Source organism: Eublepharis macularius, chromosome 6, assembly GCF_028583425.1.
Source record: "Eublepharis macularius isolate TG4126 chromosome 6, MPM_Emac_v1.0, whole genome shotgun sequence".
In the NCBI taxonomy this organism is placed as follows: Eukaryota; Metazoa; Chordata; class Lepidosauria; order Squamata; family Eublepharidae; genus Eublepharis; species Eublepharis macularius.
In genome coordinates this window covers 94967003-94980633 of record NC_072795.1, presented here as the reverse complement: position 1 = coordinate 94980633, position 13631 = coordinate 94967003, and the positions used below count along the sequence as shown (strand labels likewise).

At 45.8% G+C, this 13631-nt stretch overlaps 1 protein-coding gene and 1 long non-coding RNA gene across 2 annotated transcripts; both read right to left on the bottom strand.

The window, feature by feature from the left end:
• Positions 1–1237: 1237 nt before the first annotated feature.
• On the bottom strand, positions 1238–7265 carry LOC129331726 (uncharacterized). Its single transcript, XR_008597282.1, has 3 exons — positions 4530–7265; positions 3909–4055; positions 1238–3828 (listed from the first exon to the last, which is right to left on the bottom strand). It is a non-coding gene; the product is annotated as an uncharacterized LOC129331726 (long non-coding RNA).
• Positions 7266–9757: 2492 nt separating this feature from the next.
• Positions 9758–13164, bottom strand: LOC129332491 (uncharacterized). The gene is made up of 2 exons (XM_054983652.1): positions 12179–13164; positions 9758–10943 (listed from the first exon to the last, which is right to left on the bottom strand). The coding sequence occupies exons 1-2, from the start codon at positions 12812–12814 to the stop codon at positions 10233–10235; spliced, it is 1347 nt and encodes a 448-aa protein (XP_054839627.1). The 5' UTR covers positions 12815–13164; the 3' UTR covers positions 9758–10232.
• Positions 13165–13631: the final 467 nt, after the last annotated feature.

Genomic DNA, 13631 nt, shown 5'->3' with positions numbered 1-13631 from the left:
CACCATACACTGTGGGAATTTTCTTTTCTGCTGTTTTCCTTCCCAAATGAAAAAAAAATATATTCATTCTGACAGCTCAGACTAGAGCACAGAAAGCCCCCTCTAGTGTTGCTCATATTTATTCTGAACTCAATATAAGCAGAGCAAACAAGTTTAGAATAATGGCTAAAAATGCCATCCATTTTTAATGTCAGGCATAGTAATCGGATTTTTCACTACATTGTGTCATATGACAGCTAAGAAACAGCAGTCCTGTGTGGATAAACATCTTTAAATCAAAAACAATTAAACTGTGCAAGCATATTGGGACAAATAACTATGCCCGCCTTACTCTTCCCCCACCCCCACCTGGCACATACATGATTACATTTTATTTTTACTTCTTAACGATAAATTTAGGATTGACCGTAAGTTTAGCACTGTATTACAGTGGTTGCCAACTCCTGTGTATTCATTGAAGAATACACAGGGATGAGAAAGGGGGGGGGTATTTTAGAACTAGGGTATAGTCTGGTGATTAGAACCTGCCTGAACTGATGCAAGGAGAACCTTACCCCAGTTGTACAACCCTGTCAGCTAGCTTCCAATCACACAGAAGATAAACTCCTGATAAGGAGAGATTCAAGGAGATTTTGAACCTTTCCAACATCAAGAAATAAAGCAGATCTACTTGATCAGGTCACTGTAGCCTCAGAGGCAGTCTTAAATGGTGTCAATTTATTATGTTCAATGATGGAATAGAAGAAAACATCAGCTTCTCAGGACAAAGATGCAAGATGAAAGGGGCAGTTTGTTGAAGACCTGGGAACGAGTGGTATAGCTCTGTGTACTTCATTTTAATATCTATGATTGCCTCTCCTGGCTGTGGCTTTTATGCTTTTGATAATGCGATATGACTGGCTGCAGAGCTCGTTGTCCTGTGGTTGTGGTTTCAAAGGGGCAGCCATTTTCATATCTCCATTTGTTTCAAGCGGAAAGTTTTGACTTGTGTTATACCAACACACGGGTGAATCTGCACAGCTTCCACTTGACTCCACACCCAAAAGTCCAGCTTGTTTTTCCATTTCCACAGAGGGTGTTTTGTCAGTCCAATGGCACACGACTCCAGCATAGATTCTCTGCCTAAGTACCTCTTTGGCCTCTGTTGACATAGAGAGAGGTTGGAGCAATCCTTTCCTTGTTCAAAAGGCAGAAGTCAATGGTAGAATCACTGTTAGTTTATCAAGACAGGGTCGAATCCACATTACCTCTTTTTTCCCGGTTGTTCTCCACATGAAATCCGCATTTCAGAGTGCCGGTCACATTACCCAATCCTCTACACGCATCTCTCTCGGATTTCCATCGGATTGCTAGTAGCGGTTTTCTTGCGGGAGTTTCACGATGGACGTGAACGCTTGCGAGCGCAATTTTCGCGCTCCTTTTTTAAACAGCCGTCAATCAAGTCTCCCCTTCCTTTCCTTGCGTTCCCATTGGCCGATTCCACCAGAGATGGCTCATAAGCGATTTCTCCTATATTTCCCCTTTATTTGCTTTCGTTGCTTGGTTCAGCAACATCCGATTTCTCAAAAGCCAAACTTTTTTCTCATTAACATCTTTTTAGTGGCCCAACCACCCGAATATCCTCTTCCCCCCCCCTCCTCTTTTAATTTTTTTTTTTAAATAGATCTGTCATAGCGAAATTTCGTAGTGTGTTCCAGCGCAACAAAGATCACATTTAACCGCCGTCCTAACGCCTCCTGCCTCGGCCCATGTATACAGTGCTCTTGAATGATACCACAAACAAGTTTTTAAAATCTGTTGTGTTTCTTGTTCCTTGAGAAATGTCTCTTTTAATTTTTTTGGCTTTTTTAAAACTTAAGACATCGTGACGCAGTGACGATAGATCAAAATAAAAAGCTTTGAATGTCCAACCCGGAATTATTTTGTTGGAATGTTATTAAATCGTTTGGTCAGGGTGTGTCTCGTGGCTGGCGCTTGTCACGACCGAAGGTTGAGCACCACGGGGACACTTGGCTAGGGTGCCTTTTCTGGGCGCAATACTTTTTTTATTCCCACATAACAAAATATCGCTATTCCAAAGATTCATTAAAAAAAAAAATTAGAAAAAAAAGGATCAGAGAATCGAGGGAAGATTTACGTGCCGCACAGACAGAATAGGAATCAATTGTGTTCCTTGCAAAAATATTAGTAGATAAAGAAAGTTTGTCAATCTTGGATTAACAGGGGAAATGCTGTCCAAAAACATGCAGAAAACATTTTGAACATCGAACACCTTTCTGTTGCTCTTAAAGAAACGCTTCTTATTTCTGGTGACCCAATTTTTTAGTTCCACATTGACATCCATGAACTTAAAATAGATTCCCTTGAAATCTTATCTGTATTTCCATTCCTGTTTTGCTGTAAAATTTGGTGTTATGCCTGGGGACACAATGGAGAAAGCATTCTGAAGATACAGTGAATACAGACAGAATGCTAAATTTAAAGTTGTGATGTGGCGTTCTGTGGGTTCTTTGTGGTTCTTCGTGTTTGGCACCTGTCTCAAACCTGTGTGCCAACCAGGCTGGAGACTACGACGTTTGGCCCCCCGATTGGAGTGATGAATGGGAAACCTAGGATATCAGCAGAATCATTCTGGACATCATATTCAAAGTGTCCTTCGGCATCCTCCACTTTTAAACAGCTCCTTTTGTTCCACGCCAGTAGAAGAAAAAACACATCTGGATATCCAGCACAGATAGGGGCCCGCCTGTAAATTCTGTTAATTGGCGTCACGTGTAGTTCATTTCCATCACACCCAATCTAAGACACTGGGGACTGATTGATTCAGCACTCCATTCAGAAAATCATGCATTCAATGCCAGTTTCACCCATTGATTTCATCTCCCACATTAATGGACTGTGCTTTTGAGAGGGAAGAACGGGTAACACCAGGAGCGGCACATTCCAGACGAATCAGAATTGGTGTTTTTGTATTACGCTGTGCCAACAAATTTCAGCTTGATGTCTCCATGTGCTGTGGCGGAACAACCAGTTTCTTGGGCCATTTAAACTACAGGTCATATCACATTATTTCTCAACATCAGCAATTTAGAGCCCAATGATGCCATTGGGGTGATGATCCTTAAATTGTCAGTGCTTCCCTCGTCTGGAAAACTGAGTCTGGTGACATGATGACAGGGGGGATGCTTGTGAGGTGCTTGTGGAACAGTGTAATCCACCATTTGCCACTTATATAACATGTCCCAAAAAACCTACAATTGTGTCAAGTCAACTGTGGCAATCAGAATTTGACACATGAGACTAAACTTTGGCAGGTAAGGCTAATGAAGTTCGAGGTCACGATAAATACAAACACTTCACGTGTTTGCCGGGGATGCGGGAAATTAGAAAAAAGGGGGTGCAGAGAAAACCTATGATGATGTGGGACATTGTACCAACAAGGGGTGGGCATTGATTGTAATTTGGGAAATCTAGTGGACAGTCCAGACAGCCATTACACCTATCTTATGGATGCATAGACATGGACCACGTACAGAGAAAATATCACTGTGACATCATGGAAAATATTTTTTTAATTTAAGGAAAAAATTCAGCAAAAGAGAACCACAAAAAAATTTTTTTTTTTAAATGAACAGCTCAACAATAAACTGTGGGGGAAGGGGAAGAAAACTTGGGTAACTATATACAGTGGTGAGAACAATCAGGGTGCATCCCCAGAGGCAGAGGGACGATGTCTCCTTCTCTCACGGCGCTCCATCACATTTACTCGCCGCCCTAGGCGTGCTAGTCGGTCCTCCACGCTGCTCAACCTCTCTTGCACATTTGAGACTGAATTTGGGAAAGAAAAGTGTTTTTGAGAGACGGCACCCAAAAAAAGGGTGACAGCACCATTCAGAGCAAAAACTTACTGGATGATCCTAGCCTCTCCTCCATCCTCTCCATGGCCGTGAACAGATCTCCTATCCCTCTGCGTTGGGCTCTTCCAGGGGGAGCAGACCTTCTGCTGGTTGAGGGACCCTCCTCCGACCGTTCCAGTTGGCTTTCCTGTGCACTAGCTTCAGAAATGAAAGGAAGAAATCAAAGTCTTGTAAAACGGTTTGGCCACAGCAGTTATAACATCATGGCTGATCCACTGTGGCATCAACCTCCAGATTCTCTGATTTCATTTCAATGATTACAGAAAAATGGGAACTCTGTTATAGCACCAGCAAATAAAACATCGGAAAGCATTAATTTTTTTTTCTTGCTGTTACAAAGGAGATAAAAAAAGGCTGACAATTATTTTTTTTCACAGCACACTTTTGAAATCGTGGAAAAGGCCGGTGGGTGGTGATGCTCCGTGCTTGGGGCACCGCTGTCATATACAACTTCCCCTCCATCCATGGAAGTGTGGAAGCGAATGTGGTCCCACTCATCCATGGACACATTCTATGAAGGTTGATGGTCAAGTGCACGGTGTGGGAAAGCATCAGTTGCTGGTCTGCCTGATTTTAGGTGGGGAAGAATATATTAGGCAAATACATGCTTACCAGGGGGTGCCTGTTCTGATCCCTGTGCAGGGTCCTCAGAGGAAGCTTGCTCCCCAGCCACCTCAAGCGCCTCCTGCTCCTCGTCTGCTCTTGCCTCCCCCACGGCAGCGGTGGGAGCTCTACCACGGAGAAGGGCTGCAAAGTGAAGAAGAAATGTTGGCACACTCCATCAAACCATTGCAATCGGAACATTCATGACAAAAAGGTGCAACAAAGATAACACCAGCAACTGTGCACCGTGATGAACACAGCGGCTCGACACATGCCACATTCCCAAACTTGGGGTCCCTCACGCCGAGCATAAAAAAAAAAGGTTTCTTTGTAGGAGAAAAAAAATCCGCTATTGCAATAAAACGGCGTTGTGCGACGATTACGGGGGGGGGGGGAATGGAATCTCAGCTCTCCCCCCACCATCTAACTTTTTGCCTGGTTTCTCCACATTGACGTGCACTTAACTGCGTTGTTAATTTAAAATTAAATGCTTTTAAGAGGTTCTTACCAGCATGATGACGGGATTGCCAGCTTGGCCTTCCGGCGAGATCCCAGAGGTTCATCATGGACGCAAAGTACGGGGGCTTTCCACTCTGGCGAGGGATCCCCTGCCAGGCTTCCAGCGCCCCGTAGAAGTCCCCCTTCACCCTCTTGAACTTCGATCTGCACTGTTCGGGGGTCCTGCTGTGACCACGGGCACACATCTGCCTCGACAGCTTGTGAAATATAAGCTTCGTGGGCAGATGTGTGCTCCTCATTACACGCGCCGCTTTTCCGGAGCGTGCAACGAGGTCCAGCAGGGTCTCCACCTCTTCATCCCGCCAGAAGACTCCTTTTGCCGCTGCTGCCATACTTGTTCCTAAACGAAATACCGAAAATGTGCTGTTGCATAAATAAGCATGCCTTCATAACGGCTCCATAAAGGCGCGGAAAAAAAGGCTGCTGATTGGACGCGCTTAAACAGGATGACCAATCGGTGTTAAGGATTTGATTTCGGCGCCAAATGCTGTTGAATGAACACTATGTTCTCCCACACTCATGGGAAGGCCCTTTCAGGCCAATAATTTTTATTTCTGCTACTTGAGGTCCAGTGAAGCACGAGAAAGCATTTTTAACAAGAACAGGGGTTGATTTCTTATCAACAAATTGGTTCAATTTTCACATCGCATTACAGTTCTTTTCACGATACATTTTCCTGGCGCGCCAATGCTTCATCGAAAATTCGTCATAGCGTTATTTTGTCACATTAAAATTAATTAGGCAAAGGAACGGGTGGTGGCTGCAGCGCATGCGCAATTAACGGCTTGGATTTCCGGCGGGAGAACAGTGCTTGGTCGACGGATCACAGTGCAGTGGACTGCCCTCCATTTGCTTTCTTGCAGACGTGGGGAGAGAAGAGCAACCGACACTCTGATCTGCGGACACCATCATAAACAATTGTTTTTTGAAAATGTCGGCCACTGCTCCTGCGGCTCCACGATCAGCGACATGGAGGGAAAAAGAGGTATTGGACCTCCTTTCTTTCTGGGGGGAGGACAAGATACAGGACGCCCTTAGAAGCTCCCACAGGAACTTAGACAACTTTGAAAAAATTTCCAAAATGATGTCCTCACGTGGTCATCGGCGCACTGCATTGGAATGCAGGAACAAAACAAAAAGTATGCGGTTGGAGTACAAGCGCGTCATAGCACACAATTCCACCTCTGGAAACGGCCCCATTACATGTCCTTTTTTTCGTGAGCTGGACAGTATTCTAAGAGGGGACGCAAGTGTAAAACCTAAACGGATAGCGCGAAGCATTTCTTTTGCCCAAGGACCCCCGCAGATAAGCGCCCCCAGGGAAGTGATGGAGGGATCGGAGGAACTCTTCTCGCACGACATGCAGACGATAGATGCTGCACCGCTGTGGTGCTCTTCTCCAAATCCCATGGCAGCACGTGAGTGATGGAGCGTTGATTATTCTAGTTCAGAGCTATGATTTTTCTTCCTTTTCACATTTCCCTGTCTATGAAATCGTAACACCTTTATTGATTTCACGTTTATAGCGCAGAACACGTCATCATCCACCGATGCCAGTGAAGAGGATCTTGACCGCACCATAGATGGACTTGCTGACAAGGGTGAGCATTGTTTTGACAGGTTGCTCCAATGGTGGCCCACCCAAAAACAGTCCCTGGAAAGGCTGAAGACATCTCGAAAGTGGGAACGCCAAGATGAGAGTGCTTGTTTTAGGGGAAAAAAAGGGCACGACCTCAGGTTTGCAAGATATGGGAAAGTCTGTCAGTGATGGGATGGTTTGGAGGTCTTTCATTTATGGGGATGATGTGACATCATTGGCCACACCGTGGAGGTTGTCTTAGACTTATGGTTTCCAATCGTCAACTGTCCACTCCTGCCCAGGCCATCCATGCAAGCAACACCACGGTTTATCCGTTCTATATTTACCAAAATGCATGGATGGAGTTGGCTTTGGATTCAAATATATTTTTGATCAGTCTCCTTTTCATTAATGGATGCCTGACTTGAACTCCAATCTCTACACTCGAAGCATATAAACCCAGTGCCCAGCTTCAGGGACAGATGAACACAGGAATATGAGACCGTGGACGGGTGCACGGACTGGTGCAATTTTCTGTGTGAGACATTCCGGTCCACTAAAAGGCTGAATAAGGGGTAGATGACAGAGGGCACATTCAAAATCTGTTTCAGGTTTTCAGGGCCACCTCTTTGTCGTTATAGTGGTGCAAAAAAAAATGTCAGACGTCCCATTACAGCTCCTATCATCTCTTATATATTGCTAGTGGCACAGATACAAATAAGAAAAGAGGACAACGCAGAAGACAGTGCCTGCGAAGTGAATGTTTGAATTGTATTTATCTATATCAAATCCCCGTGTTTTTCAAACAAATCACATTTAAAACCTATCAATTTTCAGAAAACGACACTACAGGTGCAAACGCAGTAGAGGACGACGACAGTGATTCAGACCTTCCCCTGGGGCATCGTTCACGCTATAACACGGGTAAGCTTAGTTGATCTGCAGAATCTAAAAGAGTCCAGTTGCACCTTTGAGAAGAGACAATTGCAGAGTGGCATAAGCTCTCCTGAATCACGTTATCTTTGTCTGACATATGAAACAGAGCATGGTCAAATATAGAGGGGGGGAGAGAAGTGGAGGAGAGAGCTGAGTCATCTTGGGAGGCCGGAGGGTGCCTCACAATCGTTCCTTTTATGTCACATGTCCAAAATCTCCATTCTTTGTGTGCGACTGTTGGCCTCCAAGGCAGTTGCCCTGTTAGTTTCTGTAAGCCCAACAGCAAGACCATGATATCCCCTTGGCGTGTGACCCTCCTATAGACACAGACCTACCCGCAAGATGAATTAAAAAAAAAAAATTTTGTTCCCAGAAGCCCACGCCAGGTGTCACCGAGCTCACCCAGACCCCACCTGGTGCAATAAAATCTGTCACCTGTTTCACTGTGAACAGCATGCATAGTCCCCATTCTGAACCAAATGGAACGGATGAAATTTTCATGTGTGTTGTAATTCATCGGCCACGCAGGGTGCATAGGTTAGAAAAAAAAAAAATTGGGACAAACTACGGCTACCTTACAGTCTGCATTGGATTTTCCCAGAAGAGTGTAGTGTTCTCCCACTGGTAGCTGAAATTTCCCATTTATCATGTAAGTTTTTTGTCAATGTATTTTTTCTCGCATTTGTTGGCTGGTTTCTCAGATCTGCAGCGCGCATTGAACTGCACCTTGCACCCCTCAATTGATAATGCCAACACTGTTGATGTGATCTGCACTGACATGAATCACAGTTCCAAAAATTAATTCTGAGGGACACCCAGACACCGTCTTGGATCACCTATCCTCTTTAATGGTTGCTCCCACCATATATGTTCTGATGTTGTCAGGATTTCAAGGAAATTCTTGATTTGGCATAACATTGAAAATGGTCAGAATGTGCTCACTGTGGCACATTGCAAGAGCAACGTTGGTCAGCATTGGTGTAAAAGGCAGATCAGGACACAGCACGTCTCCTCGCTATCTAAAGCAGATAAATTGGTCTCTCTCACTAACGCAGTTTTAAACATAATAGCTTTGACTGCTGCCAGTATGTCCTCCATGTTATTTCTGTACAACCCATATGGCAAGTGGCATTGTAAAAGCCTTCCAGTTATGGAAAAACCTTGATGCTTGTGCATGCATGGTTATCAAAAGATGTGGAACACATTGGCCTCGGCGGGGGCAACGGGATGAACTAGGCCGAAATCTGTTATGTGGGTTTTGGAAGTCATGGGGAAGTGCCCAAACTATGAAGCCTGCTGCTGGCCAACCAAAAAACATGTTGCATCCTTTTCTGCAGGCTTAGATTTCTGAATAATGTCTGAGATGTTAACAATTTATTGATCTGTTGCTCTGACTTACATCCACAGCAGACGGGGCAGATAACAGATGCCTAGCAGAAGTTTCACCGGGAACAAGACTATTCCAACTAAGAAACAGGAGACGCAGAAACGCAGCACTCTATGGAGTAGCCGATGATATGATGCGCCGTTCTCGAGAGGAGCACAATGTCCAGGTTTCCCAATGGCGAACGGACAGAGAGATGCTGTGCAGTTGGAAGGCTGATGAGAACAAGATTCAGAGGGAATTCTTGGATCACACTAAAATGGAGAGTGAGAAGTTTGCCGAGGCCTGGAAACAGAACATTTCGGTGATGTCTGATGCTGTGAACACTTTGAAGTCATTGGGACAGATGCTCGCCCAACAGCGTCAAATCATCCCCCCAACACACGATTATGGGCAAACCGCCCTACCTGCCTCACAGGCCACCCCGAAGAAGGCAGCAGCGAGGCGTTCCTGTGTTGGCAAAGCCAGGGAGAGGCTGACGCTTTGAGGAGCTATGTTCTGCGTTGCCCTCCTTATTTGCCACATATCATGGTTTTTGGCAGCAAAGTTCATTTGACAGATTCCATTGCACTGGTGACCCCTTAATGGTCTTTATCTATTGTATTTGAAATAAATGTGTGTTAAGGAGTTGTCGCCCCAGTCATGTATGTCTGTTTTAAAATTCTTAACTTTCTGGGATCAAATGGAATCATCAAGGTATAAGATGATGGCCAATCGTTTCCAATGTTGACTCCCTTTTTTTTTTCAACGCAATCCCCAAAGTTTAGGAATATTTAACATCAGACAAGACAATGAAATTACAGTAAGAATCACATTTGTGTTTCTTTGTGTAAGTGGCATCACTCATGTAGTGACCATTCTAAACAGCCTTCCTGCAAAAAGTGAAACACAGCAGTCACCAATTGAGTGGCGCTTCCCCCCCCCTTGATTGCAACATGCGGCTAAGTTATATTTTTGGGAGGAGCACTTGCAGTCCAAATTGGAAATTTGGGGGGGGGGCCCTATTCCAGACTTGGCCAAAAATACCATGACCAACTGTGAACGATGTATGCGGGGGACCACTCAGCTGTGTGGGAATGTATTGTCTGCATGTGCCAGGACTTGAATTCACATCCACCGCTTGTCTGACAGCACCCCAATAATCAATAGTCTTTTGAGTTCAGTTAACCAAATTTTTTTTTTATTTACACAGATTAGAGTTGCTGGTTGAGACCATTTATGTTCCCCTTGGTTTAGCAGCTTTTTGAAGCAGGTTAGCCGATGTCCATCACTTGCCGCACTGAGGGAGGCAACATCAACTTGTCGAATCTAGGCCCATATACTTGGCCAGGGCATCCCTAACCACCTTTCCTTCGGCAAGATGCCTGTGATGGGTGGTCAACTCTTGTCCCTCTCCATGAGAAACAAGTATTGTCTCTGGGGCTGCTCCGCGGCCAGTGATGGGATGTCCCCGGCTTTCACAGAGGTTGTGCAAAACAACACATGCTGTCACCACAGCGATGACGTTGTGCTCCCTAACTTGGAGGCGGTGTGACAGACACCTCCACCTGGCCTTCAGTCTTCCGAAACAACATTCCACCACGTTCCTGGCTCGCGATAGGCGGGTGTCAAACATTTTCTGAGCTTGTGTGGTTGCCGTTCTCCCGTAGGGCTTCATAAGCCACCTACGCATGGGGTAGGCTCCATCGGCAATGACCACCGGGGGTATTCTTACACCGTCCACCACCATGAAAGGGTTTCCCGGAATTAGTGAGCCACTATCCATGGCAACACAGAAGGCGGAGTGGGCGAACACGAAGGCATCGTGGTTCTTCCCACTCCACCCCACCTCGGCGTCCACAAATCTTCCCCGGTGATCAACTGTGCCTTGGAGCAGAATCGAGGAATAGTTCTTGCGGTTGCCGTACTGATCTGGGCGGCCTCCAGGAGCGCAGATTGGGATATGCGTTCCATCAATAGCTCCCACACAGTGCGGGAAACCCATTCTACGGAAACCGTCCATTATCTGGGAGAAAGAAAAAAGAAAGGAAAAAAAAAGTCATAGTGCTATCAGGCAAACTGTGCTTTAAAGAATCATCATCACTCAGCGATGTCTAGTTCTTAAACACCCTGAAAGGGTTATTTTTGTAAATTGAATTTAGGATTTTTTTGCATTCTGAAATGTTGGGTGGAGGTTCTCTTATGTTTGGTGTAATTTAAATTGAATGATCCACATATCCACACAAGTCTCTCTCTTCTCACCCTTTGGCAATAAAGGTGACCGTTGGTGGTTTAAAAATCAGCATCTTTTTGAGGCCACTAACTGGCCCACCAAATTGGGATCGTCTTGTGCCTTGCTAGAGGGAACGAGAACGGGTGTGAGACGGGCCCATGACAATTGGGTCCATTCTGGACTCAAAATTCCACCCCGGGCCACAGAGGCCTCTATTTTTTCTAACCCTGGAGACAGGTGTTTGGCGGTGTATGAGGCACTGTTTTTCGGGGTAAACCAAAACATCCCCCCAGGTAACAAATTAACTAGAAATTGTTGGAGAGTGGGATAACAGGTCGGATAAGGTGCCTTGCACGTTGTGTTTACTTTGCTTTCACAATGCCACCCAGAGCCACCATGAAGGGAGACGTTTCTCCCCATAGAAAACCATGGAGATTTTAGGAGGATTCGTGGAGAATTGGATGGGAGGGGGGGTAAACTTGTATCCCCATATTTCAAAGTATTCCTAAATTTGGAGGTTTGACAAAGGAGGGTTAGGAGAAGGTGTTCGACAACTGTGTAACGATTTGGGTCACACAGTAGGGGGAAAGACCAAACTGCATTCCTGCACACCACCCCACCTATGTAAACCAAATGTTTATATCACAGAGGCAAAAAAGGCAATCCCTCTCCACGACAATTCATTTTGTTAACTGCTTCAGATCACACGGCGAGGGGTGTGTGTGTGTGTCAGTTGTTGCCCCTCTTTTTCTTAAAAAAAAAGGGATTTGTGTGGTGGAAGAACACACTATGAGGGTTGAATGCCATTGCATGCTTAAGGTGTCTGTGGGCAATGTTCACTCACACTCAAACAAACACATAGGGTTGTAGATTTTGAGAGGGTTTCAAAATTACCTTTAAAATGACTGGGAGAGGGGGATGATGTACACACCAGAGTGTTGTGTACTGGTCGTTCCGTTAATGTCACAATTTTTTTTTAAACGATAAATTGTAATAGCGAAATTTTGATATTTCAAAATAAAAATTACCTGTCCAATCGCTCTTCCGAAGGAGACAGTCTTCGATAGAAGTTCCACCTCGACCGCGAGGCAGAACTCGACCACCGCGGAGGCTACCGTTGACTTCCCAATCCCGAACAGATCGCTCGCCACCTGGTAGCTTGTTCCGCTGGCCAGCCACCAAATTGCAACCGCGACTCGTCTCTCCACCGATATTGCAGAGCGAAGGGAGGTGTTTTGACGCTGCAGCCTTGGACGCAGGGCTTCCACCAAGTCGATGAAGGTCCTCTTGGACATCCGGAAGCGGCGCATCCACCGACGGTCATCCCAGTGCACCAACACGATATTCTCCCACCAGTCGGTGCTTCTCGGGTATACCCAGTGCTGCCGTGGCTCCTCCATCTGCGCAAGCAGGAACCAATGTTGGAAGCGCTGCCGGCGCCGTATTCTGGAGCGCGTCCAGGCGACGGTGGAGACTGAATCCTGGAACAGAATCCTGGCTGCAGCTCTGCGGCGTTGGGCTGAATAGCGCCGGTAAGCAAGAAGCAGCTGCGTCTGGCAAGCCAGCAACGTAAACATCAGCTGTCCGATGAGGGCGACTATAGGATCCATACCCACAACCGAATCGGCAACAGTAACCACAACGACACCAAGCACACCAACCATCCGCTCACACCCACAAATAGATTTTGCCGAGAACCTTCCCTTTTATAGACCATTCGAATCGCCCGCCCAAAAAAGTTAACCAGTGGCTATCGAGATGTTCACGTGATTTGTCGCTTTGTTGATGTTTCCTCATATCGATAAAACGAAATAACGGAAAAGTGTTTTCAAAAAAAATAAAAAAAAAGGGAGGGAAAAAAAGGTACCGCCCACAAAAGCGGTTGGCGAGCGGACGTGTGACCGGAGGCTCGCGCGAGAAAGCCGGATGGGGAGCCTGAATGTGAACGGAGAAGGAAAAGTTGCGGGTTGGAGGAAACCGAAAGAAAAGCGATTTATAAGCGGGTAATGGGTGAATGTGGATTCAGCCCAGGTGTTCATGCAGGCCAGCATCCATACTGGCAACAAAATACTACAACCCTCAAGTCATAGATGAAAACCAAACTATACCCTGACTGCATACAAATTGCTGGGTAGTGAACAACAATACACTTAGTTTCTTGCAACTTGAAGGTTTCTCTATTAACAGTAACTGTAGGGCAGGTAACTTGGCTTGGAAGAAAAGATATAAGAATACTTAACTAAAGGTTGTTTCTTGTCCATTAGTAGGGCTGCCAGCCCCCAGTGAGGGCAGGGGTTCCCCCCCCCCACTCCCAGCCTCCACCCCTAGGGTTGCCAGCCTCCAGGTGATGGCTGGAGATCTCCTGGAATTACAACTGAACTCCAAGTGACAGAGCTCAGTTCCCCTGGAGAAAATGGCTACCTTGGAAAGAAGACTCTATGGCATTATACTCAGCTGATGTCTCTCCCGTCCCCAAACCTC

Bases quoted from the DNA above. Each gene is read 5' to 3' on its own strand.
- LOC129332491 (XM_054983652.1), bottom strand. From the start codon at position 12,814: ATGGTTGGTGTGCTTGGTGTCGTTGTGGTTACTGTTGCCGATTCGGTT. The intron at 10,944-12,178 runs GTAATTTTTATT...TCTTTCTCCCAG, and splicing joins TCGGAAGAGCGATTGGACAG to ATAATGGACGGTTTCCGTAG.